Source organism: Cryptotermes secundus, unplaced genomic scaffold, assembly GCF_002891405.2.
Source record: "Cryptotermes secundus unplaced genomic scaffold, Csec_1.0 scaffold1171, whole genome shotgun sequence".
Lineage (NCBI taxonomy): Eukaryota > Metazoa > Arthropoda > Insecta > Blattodea > Kalotermitidae > Cryptotermes > Cryptotermes secundus.
Window position 1 is genome coordinate 327,526 of NW_019743669.1, and position 14,067 is coordinate 341,592.

Below are 14,067 nucleotides of genomic sequence, written 5' to 3' on the forward strand. Positions count from 1 at the left end.
ACATGACTAATATGTATGGATGAAATTTCATATACCCGCTTTGAGCGAAATGATTTTTTCTAATTCCATGTTGTATAAGTATTTTAAGATTCTACAGTCAAGCACCACTGGCATATCAGGCAGAGTCACTCAAATGTGAGGAAGAACAATAAGCAACCTATAGCTCATGTAAGGTTCAAAGTGATATACAAAAGGCAGTTATCAATGAAATGTACATACATGACCATCATCATTATTATTTGTTATTTGAATACTTTTCTTTGGTACAACTCTGAATTTAAGTCAACATTTATATAGAACCCTGTCTAAACTCCTCTCAACCATCTGGATATTTCAGTTGCTTTTCAAATTCATCTGCAGAGGAAGTGAAAGATGAGATGAGAACCGCTGCATTACACAAGATGGCTGAGCTCTATAAGTACTCTGTATTCAATTATTACTACTTCTATTTATTGTTACATATTACAATGGCTTGGTTGGTAGCACAGCGCACCACAAGAGTCTGATAACCATTCCAAATATAATCCTACAGGAACATTCAACAGAAGAGACAAAATTTTCCACAAATGGTATCATATTAAATGCTGAGGAGTAAACATCAGTCAATCCTGGGGAACCTGTCCTTATTCTACTGCTGCCTATCATGAGCCCCCAGCACCCAGACATGAATAATTACTGGCTGTTTTATGACACTGAGCTGGCAGAGGTGAGGAAACTACAGTCACTGGAGGATCACTGTGCTACCAAGGAGACAACACTGGGGATGCATCACTCTAGACTGGTACAGACAGCGTCTCTACTACTACATTATACGACAACTCCACCCACAGTAAGCACAGTATTTCACAGCCAGTTTTTTGACAAGCTTCTCACATTGTTTGGCTTCAAATGTTTATGCTGCTACAGTGGCTACACTCATGTCTGTATATCAAAATTATGCTAAAGGATAATATCAAAACTTTTATACTGATATAAAATTTTGTAAAAATGATTGACATTACTGTAATATCTACTTTATATAGCAGCCATAGTAATGGAGATATGTCCGGATAAATATAAAATGCACATTGCCGTGAGACACTGGTAAGGAGAGAGTATTCTGGAATGTTCCACTAAAGAATGAAATGCCACCTTCATTCAGTGATGTCTGTCCCATGCAACAATTTGATAAGTAGGTCTTAGCCAACACGAGTATTTTGTTTAAAAGGTGGCGAGAACATCATTTACACCCTCATAGGCCTGTTGTGGTCCCTTTGGCACATAAATCCCTTTCCATCTGTTTCTGGGTGAATAATATTTCTCCCATGTTGACAACATATCAGTCCTAGTTCAGTTATATACCTGGCCATCATTCCAAACCACAAAATCATGATTAGCACTTGGACATCATATTGTTTTTGTGGCAAGACGTAAGAACTCTATACCAATCACACTGTAAGCACCATGCATGTTTGTCTTCACACATGTAATATAGAAAAGGAGATCTGAAGTATCACACTAGTATTGTCATGATGCTTACCCTGTAGCACACAGTCATGCCAGCTGAGGCCTTTGTCCTGTGCCAGATGTGGTCTGACTAGTCTGGGAAACAAACGGGGTGGTGTTGCTTTTGAAATCATTAAATTCACTGTGGTGCTGCAGAACTTTAGACAAAGAGATACAAATTCACAGATGCTACTGCTGTTGCTGGATCACAGGCTTTGGTTTCTGTTTGGTCATTCCTCAACAGCATGTATTACAGGCAGGCAGCAGTGGTGTAAAACCTGAATCAAATTAGTCTGTGGGATCCCAAGGAATGACTGGAAACTGCAATGGGGTGTGACCCACCTGTTTCCATCCATTTTGCATATAATTTTGTCGGTGTCTAGACACTGCCTTGAAACACTAAGCACAAACAAGCATTTTCATATTATTTCATCAAGTAGATTGGGTGAGACCTAACCTAAAACGGTCAATTTCCATCTGCTTAGAAAACATACCTCCAAGGTTTGGTCCACTACACACGCAAAAAGAGTCTCATACCAGACTTAACATGCTTCACTGCAGTGATTCATCAGTTATCATAGAATGAAAGATATTTTGAGTGGCAACTCTATTATGTTTGATTTTCATAAAAGTTTCATGCTTTAAGGTAAACCTCTTATGAAATAATTTTTTGGTATTATGCCTTGAGTGGCATTAGTGTTACACTCACTGTGTTGAATTACTTAATTATAAAATATGGTGTCAGGCTCTCTCCAATAGCATAAACTATCACACAGTTTCATAAAGTCAACCTAAAGTTAATGGGAATTGAGAAGGTAGAGATGAATACACATAGGATGAATCACTCAAAATTAACTTTTTTCCATTTGAACACCAGCCTAAAATAATCAAGGTATGAAAAGAAATGTACAAAATATAAACTGGTGATGTCTTTCAAAGCCATAGATTCTATCTTAAGTATATTTTGATTTGGCGATTATGTATGTAAGTAAATTTTAAGCTTTCAAACACAGGGCAGATAATATCAGAGTAACAGACTCTGGTTTGTTTCTCTGTTGTGGCAGACCAATGTTTTACTACAGAATTCTGACTAAAGTAGATTGTACCTACTACAGTTCTTATTGTGTTCTGCAGCTTAATTCCTTTGCCATAGCCATGTATCACAACGAGCAGACAGTGTCACAAGCATTAGATTTAGAGTTGGCTTTGGGGCCATCGCTGGTCCTACCCAAAAATACTGAACTAACAGATCAACTTTAACTGGCATTTGAGAGGTCAAGGTTGGTCATTTCAACCTGTCGCATTACTTTCTGGTGCTCATGCTGCTGTTTAATGAATGCACTGAGTCGATTCAGCAGGAACTGCTTGTCATGACCCTCCAACACTAGCTGGTTCTTAAGAACCATAACCATCTGCTTATTGGCTGCTGAAACAGCATAGAAATAATACAAACAAAGGACCAATACAACAAATATTGGTACTGCAAAGCCAGCTGTACCAAAGAAGAACATGATGGATTTGATCCACGCTGGCAGTTGATCAAATGACTCTACCACCACAGACCATGTTGTCAGATGTCCCCGGAATGGTCCACAAGACTTGGAAGGAGGGATCTCGGCTATAGCAAATGCCACTGGCAGCACTGCAACAATGAAGGAAATGAGCAGCACCACCATGAAGAGGGAGTTGGAGCGTGATGCACGGTACACAGTTGATGAGGGCCTACTGTTCACCAGGCAGGCAAACTTCTTTATGTGAAACAGTAGACAACACTCCAGCATAGCCAGAAGTGGTAGGACGGGGGCATAGAAACTGCCAAGCCAGCAAAGAGTTTGACTGTATACCACATCTAGAACATGCTTCGGCAGCTCAAATTCCTGCTCACCGATGAACTTCGCAACTTTGCTCTTCGAATACTTTGCAATTAGCATTCGAGGCCAATTGAATGTGAAGGTGATAAGAACATGGGTGACAAAATCCAGTATGACCAACTTGTAAACTTGCTGACCAACATATGTCTCCCAGCATTTTGGATGGTCCTCACAGCTGCAGCTGTCTGGCTCATCACAAATTATGATATCCTTCAGTGAGAACATCAGCATGATAAGAGAAGCAAGGCGCAGCAGAACTGTCCGTAGCAGAGTGATTCGCACTATGAACAGTGGGCTGTATCGTTCAAATGACACCAGGTAAGCAAACATGTTTGGTACCAACAGGTTCAGACACACAATGATGATGGATGGGAGGAATTCCAGAATGAACTTGTAGAGATATTCTAGTTCTGTATTGGGATTCAGGAGTTCTTTGTTCAGTCTCTCTTGAGAGAAGTAGAATGTGTAGTAGATGAGCGCAAGTGCCCCAGACAGCACCATCAGAACTATCAGGTTGATGATACAGCGCATGATCATCAGTTTGAGCATCTCGTCCCGGGAGCGATTCTGCCGCTCTTCTTCTAACCTCTCAGCCTCCAGGCAAGCTTTCATCTCATTGTATAGTGCCTTGTGCTTCATGCTGGCAGACTTCTCATTGTGTATGCAGAAGTCCCACCCTCCAAACACTAAGTTGCAATACTGGTAGAACTGACCCTCCCCTTCTACCAGGCGCTCTTTGAAGCCTTGTGCTGCAGATTTCACCATCACTGCTAGACTACCAAGGAGATAAATTACTGCAATTGCAATGTATGCAAGAGGTAAATTGTAATAGGAATGCATATTCCCATCTTCACTTATTAGCTTGTGCGTGTAGTAACCATAGAACATGATAGTTCTTTCCATATTCCCAGTGCCCTGCACCCAATCAAGAAAACTAGAATCTACTGACAAATTGAAATAGTTTCTTGAGCACTCCTCAACAAGGGTAGTATTGGCAGGTGATTCTTGTGGTACCAAAACTAATGTTGGAAGGATGATGAACAACAGTATAAACAGGAAGATGAACAGGTTGAGAAACATGAGCCATTTTATGAACAGAAAGTATGCCACCACTCCAGTCCCAAAGTTACCCTCAATCTTTTTCAAACTGTGACGCCACAATTCCAGTTTTGAGTATGTTTCCTTCCAGCGACTCTTCATCTGCTGCCAGACCTTTCTGCGTTGCCACTTGAGTTGCTCGAAGCCCTGCAGACGCAGCTTTGTAGCAGTCTGGAATGAAAGAACTGTGTCAGTCACTTGTTCGTGGACATAATGAAAGATAAAGTAAGAATATAACCAACCTGCAATTTTGCCTTCATCTCCTTCTTCTGCATCATGCTGACAGGCATGGCTTTTATCTGCATGATCTCTTCCCATGTCCGCTCCTCATTTGACAAGTTTTCTGCAAACAGTAACAAATCAAGTGCCACTCAACAACAGGGCCCTAAGATTCAGAACCTCACAGCTGAAGATTAAAAAATATAAATAAATACTTGTATATATTTTACCGAATACTTTAAATGGGTATGCAATTTGGCCTCGCTGCAAAAACAGAGACTGAGGATGTTTACTGAAGACAAAGTGCTGAGGAGAACACTGCAAGCTATGGGAGATGAACAAAGGACTGGAGAAAACTGCATCAGAAGCTTCAGAATCTATGCTCCTCACCTAATCTTATGTATTAAGGTGATTAAATCAAGGAGATGGGTGAAGACGTATCACACCTGAGGAAGCAAGAAATGCATGCAATATTTTGGAAGGAAATTCTTGAAGACATAATTTCTGAAAGTCTGGTGTAGATGAAAGAATAATAGTAAAAATATCTTATGGAGAAGTTGTGAAAATAAGAAATGGCTCAGAATATAGCTAATAATAAGTTGCCAACTATGATGATGAACCTTCAGGTTGAATAACAAACAGAGTTTCTTTATTGCAAAAGACTCTGCCATGGAGTGATTATATTAACCTTTATCATCCATACATCATCATCCTGTTGCTGTGCATTTGTGGGTCCCACTGGCCTATCTTCACACTGTTTATAATATAAGTACCATTACCACCAAGTTAACATCTGGCTGACAGCACCATGTAGCAGGAGATTTATATCCCCTAATACTAGATTAGGGACACAATCAAGAAATGATACCACCTTCATAATTACGATCTTCAGATCAAAATACAACCTCTCATTCATCAGTATAAGTTAGAGTGGTGGTTCTAGACACACATTTACATAAATGTAATTTGAAACATAACATCAAAAGATTATGGTTGAAATATGTACCTGACAGATCTGGCAACATAGCCATGTGTACGTCATGTGCTGTGGATGTCCGTCGAGCAGTACTTGAGTACCGTGAGCGTGTGGATGTGCGACGGCGCAGGGTTGGCTTTACCTCTCCTCGGACACGCTTACTTGTTGCTGTAAAAACAACACAGGAGTTAAATGGTTATATACAAATGCCAAAATTAACTGCACTCTCTTGTGATACAATGTTTAATTCACTGATGACTTTTACACCAATAGGTACCAAGTCGTCGTTGTCATCATCAACATCCCAATCTTAAACCACTTGCCCTGAAATGACTATTAGAAAGCAGAATCTGTCCACCTTTTGTAGTGTTCCTAAACATTCTCTACCTTTGGGTCAATACGTAAATATATTTAGGATACTATCAGAGATGGTATGTCCAGGTTTCTTCTATATTGTTCCATAAAACCAGGTCCTGACAAAATTTGTAATTCTATTATACTTCTGATGATGGGGTCAGAGATGTTCCCTGGAACACTGGTCACTTTTAACCAGTTAACATTATTGATATCCTGAGAAGATTTCATTACTTTATTTTTAAAATGAATAACCTGCAGTCTCATGAAACACACTTCTAGTAATATTAATCCTCAAAACACAAGTTGTCCTTATGATTCCCTCTTCACTGCCATATGGTAATTTTGCTCCATATATTCAAATTTGTCTGTCCTTAGACTGACACTGGTTTGAAAGTCTGATTTATGATACCTATAACTTATACTGGCTTTACAGTCTCAAGTGACACATTACCAACAGTTTAACTGTATGCTTATTATACCAGATTATGATATAGTTTATTTAAAAATATACAAGTACTGTTGCAGACACTGTCACATTCCCATTTGTACAGTCTGTGAGCTAGCATGTCAGGCGAACAGATAACACTAAGAAACTATGTCTACCCTGCGCTGATTATACGAATGCATGCATAGAGTAAGTAATGTCTGACATGAACAGAGGCAGAACACAGACATTATTACAAACTATTAGCAAGTCACAGTTGACACCCTTGTGTGTAGCAGTTTCATGTGCACATATGAATTAGGTTCCTAACCAGAAGAGAAAATCTAATGTAAATCATGTGGAAGAATAGTATTGCAAATTATGGTGTGTTTATTTAATGTCTTTGACAAGCTCCAGAATTTTCAGTCACCTTTGCATGCACTAAGATGTAATGGGGAATCTGCACTTTTAACTATTTGCTCTATCAGTGTGAATAATAATAATAATCTGTAGGCACTATAGTCCATGATGAACCTTGGCCTGTTTTTATAGTTTCTTAATCAGATACACAGTCAGTAGGAATCCCTGGGTGCAGGGACAAACCAACAAAATTATATCGTAATACTACATTTTCCAACTGTACATCTAGAAAATGTGGGATCCTCGACGTCTCACAACACTATGGGTCTCCACTGCCTGTTACAGGCACAGCTTTACCTGTAAGTCTAAAGACAGATACGAAAACTTAGAAATAGTCATCCCTCCAGCATTCCAGAACTGTAGAATTGAATTGAATTGAATTTATTTACATTCTATAAATCCTAAGTAGTTTAGTACCTTTGGATACAGAACAAGTCAAAAGGTTACATACATAAGTACAGGCAATTTTAGCTTAAAAATTAATATAACTTAATTTTACATCATTCTCTATTTACATTGAAGTATTCATCTAAAGAGTAGAAGGAATGAGCATGTAGATAATTCTTTAACTCTGATTTAAACTTTTTAGTATCATTGCCCAAGTTTTTAATACTTTGTGGCAGATTGTTGAACACTTTTATGCCAGTAAAGTAGACTCCTTTTTGATATACTGATAAAGTTGATGAGGGTAGGTGGAAGTTATATTTTTGTCTAGTATTCATGTTATAGACATCAGAATTTAATTTGAATTTATCTTTGTTGTAAACAACAAATAAGAGAAGCGATAATATGTATTGCGATTGAAGAGGTAGAATTTTTAATTTCTTAAATAATTCTCTACATGAATCTCTACTTCTACATCCTGTAATGATTCTAATTATATTCTTTTGTATTTTAAAAATTATTACACTATGTGAAGAGTTCCCCCAAAATATTAATCCATAGTTCATAATAGAATGAAAGTAGGCATGGTAAACCATCTTCAATGTTTCCTGTGACATAAAAGGCTTAATTGATCTCATCGCATAGCAAGCTGCATTTAATTTAGGTATAATTTGTTCAATATGTATTTTCCAAGACAGTGTACTGTCTACATGTATTCCAAGGAATTTTGTATCAAGTACTTTACAGATTAATTTGTTGGCATAACTGATGTCCAGATCAATTTGGTGGTTGTTTTTAGTTGTGAATGATATGTAATGGGTTTTATCAAAATTTAATGAGAGTAAATTGGCTTCGAACCATCTGTTTAAGGCTTCAAATACAATATTTATGTCATTTTTAAAGTTTTCAAATTTAGAGTTCTTAAATATTATACTAGTGTCATCTGCATATAGAATTGGTTTAGATTTATTGTTGATGGTTTTAGATAGATCATTTATGTAGAGAAGAAAAAGTAAGGGACCTAAAATTGATCCTTGTGGAACACCGTGCTTTATAATTCCCCAGTTTGAAAATGCATTATGACTGGAGTTTTTATTATTTATTTCAACTCTTTGATACCTGTTTTTGAGGTATGATTTGATCCATTCATTAGCTTTGCCAGTTATTCCATAGAAATTTAATTTCGATAGTAAGATATCATGATTAACACAATCGAAAGCTTTTGCTAGATCACAGAAAATCCCTCCCACAATTAATCTGTCATTGAGAGCACTTAAAATATCGTTAGTTAGTTCATAGGTTGCTTTTTCTGTTGTTAGGTCTTTCCTAAATCCAAATTGCTCTTTGACTAATATGTTGTTAGAATTTAAGTGTTCAAGTAGTCTATTATACATAACTTTTTCAAAGACTTTTGAGAATGAAGTCAATATGGATATTGGTCTGTAATTAGAGATGCATTTTCTCTCTCCTTTTTTAAAAAGTGGTTTCATTACAGCGTATTTTAAGCGTTGAGGAAAAGTACCTGATGATAAAGATTTATTACATAGATGATTCAAGGGTGAACTGATGTAAACAGAGCTTGCTTTAAGTAATTTGGTAGAGATTTCATCATATCCATGTGAATTTTTGGGCTTAAGGGATTTAATAATGTTTTCAATTTCCTTCCTTGTTGAGAATTTGAGATTGATATTTGGAAATGAATTGTTAAAGGCACGAGACAGATAGTATATTGGAGGATTATTATTATTATTATTATTGGAATATGTTTTCTCAGCTAATGAAAGGAAATATTCATTAAATGCACTTGCGATAGCTTGTGGATTGTTAGTGGACTTCCCTTCAATATTCAAACTTTGTACGTCTTCATTAACAGATTTCTTTCCTGATTCAACTTTCACAATATCCCAGGTGGTTTTAATTTTATTGTTTGATTTTAGAATTTGGCTGTTATAGTTATTCTGTTTGGCTTCTTTAATGACTTTTGACAAAATTTTACAGTACATTTTGTAGTGACTTTTTAGTCTTGGATCATTACTGTCCCTACTGGCCAAATATAGTTGTCTTTTGTGTTTACATGAAGTTTTTATTCCAATTGTTATCCAGGTGGATTTGTTTTTATTTTCATTTTTGACTATTTTTAAGGGAAAGCTTGAATAAAAGATCCTCAAGTATGTGTTCAGAAAGCAATTAAATTTAGAATCAATATTATTGCTGTCAAATACATTGTCCCATGATTCATTACTTAATTTTGTGACAAAATCTGCCATCGTATGCTTGTTGATTTTCCTTACTGTTTGATATTGTCGATTACTGGGCTGAAGGTCAATATTATTTATTTCTATGAGTTGAGCATCATGATCAGATAAGCCATTTATAAAGGGTCCTACAGTATAGTCTCTTAATTTTGAGTTATCAGTACTGGAGAGATTGTAAGATGATAACAAAAAGTCTAAATTTAGTTTCCTATTACTGTCGATGAGATAGTTTATATTTATATCACCACAAATTATAAATGTTATGATACTAAATAAAATAATGCAACAATCCATGGCCCCTTCATACCTGCCCGAGACTGTTTGCTTGGTAAAAGAGTTGCAATATGAGCTGGGTCACGCTGCCAAACCTCCAAGTCCACATCAGCTGGATAACTCTCCTGATAAAATTCTGCCCCAGCCTCTTCCCATCCTTGCCCCCTAGAAGTTCGCTTTCTGCGTTCCCCTCCTGACATCTTGTTTTTGACTAATTCAGCTGTATCATTCATGCACACACACAGAATCTCTTGAGGAATACCAGCTTGGAAACATCAGACTGGAGCTTCCCATGCACAATACAAATTAACAGTCTCTCCATAAAACTAATGAACACGGTATATGCCATTTTCACGCTGTTTTAAAAGCTGCGGTCAACCTTTCGGTGATCAAACTGATGCTGAAATCTCCACATTTGAACATTCATCTGTTAGATGTAATGGGGCGTAGCCTCTTATTTCTGAACTCGAACACAATACCAGGTCTTTACAAACTCCTGCTGAACGGAACTCTACATAAACAAAATTGTGTGGCTTACTATGAGACAAAACAAAACATGCAATATTAGATTTTGTAGTGTAATGACGTGTTTCCGCAGACAAACTGGCTCTCACAGCTCAATAGCACACCCTCCTGGATCCGTTTCGAACGGCCGAAAGATGGCTCCTAACGTGCGAGGAGGGTGGGTTAATATTTTACTCCGTATGTGTGCGTGGTGTCTCTCTTCGTGCATTACTATTACAGCAGTATTACTCTTACAACTATACTAAGGTCTGACATTTAATAAATTTGTTATATTACCGCGGCAGTGAGTTAGAGATTGATGCTTGTACGTGTATGTATGGTTGTTCCAAGACGTTTTGTCAGGTGCATATGGTACACGATAAATTGGAACTGTTTTCAATGGGTCGTGACCTACCAGCATTTTCAAGGAGGGAAGAAAACCGCGAAGAACCCTCAGTCACGCTGGGAGTGTTTGCCATATCGGTGATATTGATTGGATTAAAGCGGTGCTTTACTAATTACCACTTCCGGTGTTTTTAACCGGCAGGGATACCAGCAAACAATTTGTACGTACCGATATCATCTGGGATGTGACGCCCTGTAGTCTGACAGTAGTTTACTGACTTTTCAGAGGAACGTACTGCCTCCATCTAAAGGGGCTCGAACAGTAAGCCAAGCCAGCAGCAAGTTTTTTTTTTATTATTACTAAGTCCCTTATACTGCGGCCGCTTCTGGACTATTGTACCAGCCCCAGAGGATAGGTGAGGGTGATTGTGGAGCAATTGGTGGAATGAAGATTGGCAGGGGAAACCGAAGTACTCGGAGAAAACTTGCCCCAGCGCCACTTTGTCCACCACAAATCCCACTTGACCAGACCCGAGATCGAACCCGGGCCGCCGAGGTGGGAAGCCGGCGACTAACCGCTTGATCTATGGCGCGGCCTAGCAGCAAGTTAGTTAAGCATCGAGCAAATCGAGCCTGTTCAGGAGATACAAATTTCGGATAGTGCCTTGAAATAGGTCACATCACATTCTTTCAATTCATTTTCAGTTCATATTCATCCCTTGATCCAGTTTCACTTGAATAGCCTCTGCAGTTAGTACAGTTTCGTTAAACATCCAGCCTAAGTTCAAAACATATCGATGGCCTTTTCTCAGAAATATAAGCGTCTCGAAGAGTTGTGTTTGAAAATGTTATATACAGTTTAGAGGAGTGTGTGAAAAAGAAAAAAGAAACCAGAAACTCGAGATTGCTGTTGCATTTGTCTACTCAGTAAAATTCTTTAGATCGTTTAAAATAATCAGTTTCTTGGTTTGTACACATCAGTGCCCATTCCACCATGAAAAGTTTCTTGTTCACTTGCAAATTGTACGTATTGTAAAAGAGCCTGAATTGTAGATTTAATTCCATTTGTACCCACAGAGGAATCCGAAGAATGCACGGTTTTGTGGGAAACCCAGAAAGAAACAACTGCAGTATGACTATAATGGAAAATGGTACGAAATTAAATATCAGAGGTAAAGCTTTCACCTCTCATGTAAGCACCCGTCAGAATTATTAATCCAGTGTGAAAAATATAAAGACAGGTTAGACTGCAATATTGATTTACATTATTTGTTGCAAAATAAAAAGTATTGTGCAAAATTTTCATTTGAAAATGTTGAATCCTTTTCTCATATTTTTGTTACGGGCACCATGGCCCTCATGCAACATTTTTTCACTGTTTTCAGGTATGAAAATTTATTGAACAGCATTTCATTATCCGCCGTCTCTTACTACAGAGTTAGTTGGATTGTACTGTTGTCATTTCAGGCATGATGAAAACAGGCTTAAGGCGTTTTCATATCGCATATTTTAGTCGAACATACCACAAGGCCCCACAGACAGAAACCTAGAACAGAAATAAGAAGAGGTCCTAGGCGCAAATAGCTATACCGTATGCATGTCACTTACATTGTCTTGGAGTTGAATATTAACACGACAAACTCTGTAATACCAGTGGCTATTGGATCCCTTGAGAAGTGTAAACAGATTACAAGGGTTACTCAGAAAGTGTTGCCCACGTTTTTCATTTCGGCAGAGAAATATCCACAAGAGCTTATATTCGACCTACAGTATTTATTAACTTCCCCGCCTTGGATACTAAAGCTCTAAACTCTTCCGCCATATGTCATGGATACAGATAAATTGGGTGTGACAACGAATCTGATCGAAAACTAGAGCTGCTATGGAGTTCTCAAGGGCCAGAGAGAAGCCAATGTGGAATATTTACAGACGTCCGCAGAACGTTGACAGAGATGCGACTGTCGGTATTCGTAGAAGAATTGTTGGATATTATGCAAAACGTGCGAGATCATCAGAACAAAGGAACTCCAACCTTCACGACGAACCACGCAGCTACTCCCCAACCTTGGCTTTCATACCCAGGGATTCTGATTGGCATGATGGAAAGCAACCATTAAGTCCGAAATGTACGTGTATGTTGGTATTCTTCACAAATTCAAGGGCCGAATGCAGCGAATTCGACGACAAAGGAAAATGGAAGATGACCGCACGCCAGTCTGCGAACAAAGGAAGCCACAAAAAAGTTGGCATTGGTCTGTGTTGCTCCATCCACCATTTGACACAAGTTTGTCAACATCGGACTTCCCATCTTTTTGATCCACCGAAGAGTGCTATATGCGGAGGAAAGTTTTGTATTGACAAAGTTGTTGCAGAAGTGAGAACGTGATTTCAAGAGATTGCAGAGAACATCTACTGGCAGGTAACAGAGGCCCTTGTTTCCAAATGGCTTAAAGTCATAGAAAAGAGCGGAGATTAGAAACGTTGACAAATAGTAGTTGTAAATAAAACTCAGTGCCAGTACACAAAATTTTAGCTTGCATCGATAATTTTTCTCCGATAAAAGAAAGAGAATAAAACCTTCTAAACTGATATATGTTGGTCTTATTGTGAACAGAAAGCCTGATATACTTACTTACTCATGGAGCTGAAGCCTTCTTGAGGAGCCGCCAATTCTGCAGCTACTCCAGAATTTCCCAGCATTTTATGGAATCCGAAGGTTCTTTACTGTGTCCACAAGAGCCCTCCACTGGTTCCTATCCTGAGCCAGATCTATCCAATCCATACCATCCCATCTTATCTCTCTAAGATCCATTTTAATATTGTCCACCCACCTATGCCTTGGACTTCCCAGGGGTCTCCTTCCTTCTGGCTTTCCCACCAATATCCTATATGCATTCCTCGTCGCCTCCATTCATGCTACATGACCTGCAAACCCAATTCTCCTTGACTTTATGATTCTAATTATACTTAGAGAAAAGTACAAGTCATGAAGCTCCTCATTATGCACTTTTCTCCACCCTCCTGTCCCTTCATCTCTCTTCGGTCCAAATATTCCCCTCAACACCCTGTTTTCAAACATTCTCAGTCTATGTTCCTCCCTTAATGTCAGAGACCAAGTTTCACACCAATACAGAACCACAGACAAAATTGTATTGTTGTATGCTCTGATTTTTATGTTTTTAGACAGCAGACGAGAAGACAAAAGGTTCTGAACTGAATGATAGCAAGCATTACTCGAGATCAGTCTCCTCTTAATTTCCTCCTAATCAGTTTTCGATCTGTTATAGTTGTTCCCAAATATCTGAATCGTGCCACATTTTCAAAACATCTGTTTCCTATCTTTATATCATGATTTTGCCCTGCATTTTGGTGATGAGACAGCAACATTTACTTAGTTTTCTCAGCGTTTACTTCTAGACCAACCTCTTTACTTTCGTCAATTAAAGTATGTGTGTT

The 14,067-nt window shown here is 38.3% G+C and overlaps 1 protein-coding gene and 1 long non-coding RNA gene across 5 annotated transcripts; one reads left to right on the forward strand and one right to left on the reverse strand.

Moving 5' to 3' along the window:
- Positions 1 to 216: 216 nt before the first annotated feature.
- LOC111874246 (transmembrane channel-like protein 7) lies at positions 217 to 10,398 on the reverse strand. The gene is made up of 4 exons (XM_023869588.1): positions 9,797 to 10,398; positions 5,680 to 5,817; positions 4,697 to 4,797; positions 217 to 4,625 (listed from the first exon to the last, which is right to left on the reverse strand). The coding sequence occupies exons 1-4, from the start codon at positions 9,993 to 9,995 to the stop codon at positions 2,742 to 2,744; spliced, it is 2,322 nt and encodes a 773-aa protein (XP_023725356.1). The 5' UTR covers positions 9,996 to 10,398; the 3' UTR covers positions 217 to 2,741.
- Positions 10,399 to 10,401: 3 nt separating this feature from the next.
- LOC111874247 lies at positions 10,402 to 12,014 on the forward strand. Of its 4 annotated transcripts, none has more exons than XR_002844510.1 (3): positions 10,402 to 10,444; positions 11,689 to 11,852; positions 11,997 to 12,014. It is a non-coding gene; the product is annotated as an uncharacterized LOC111874247 (long non-coding RNA). The 4 variants fall into 4 exon arrangements; XR_002844511.1 differs by lacking the exon at positions 10,402 to 10,444 and adding an exon at positions 10,445 to 10,533; XR_002844512.2 differs by lacking the exon at positions 10,402 to 10,444 and adding an exon at positions 10,536 to 10,832.
- The last annotated feature ends 2,053 nt before the right edge of the window (positions 12,015 to 14,067 follow it).

Bases quoted from the DNA above. Each gene is read 5' to 3' on its own strand.
- LOC111874246 (XM_023869588.1), bottom strand. From the start codon at position 9,995: ATGAATGATACAGCTGAATTAGTCAAAAACAAGATGTCAGGAGGGGAA. The intron at 5,818-9,796 runs GTATGAAGGGGC...TTGTTTTTACAG, and splicing joins AAGCAAACAGTCTCGGGCAG to CAACAAGTAAGCGTGTCCGA. The intron at 4,798-5,679 runs GTACATATTTCA...TACTGTTTGCAG, and splicing joins TATGTTGCCAGATCTGTCAG to AAAACTTGTCAAATGAGGAG.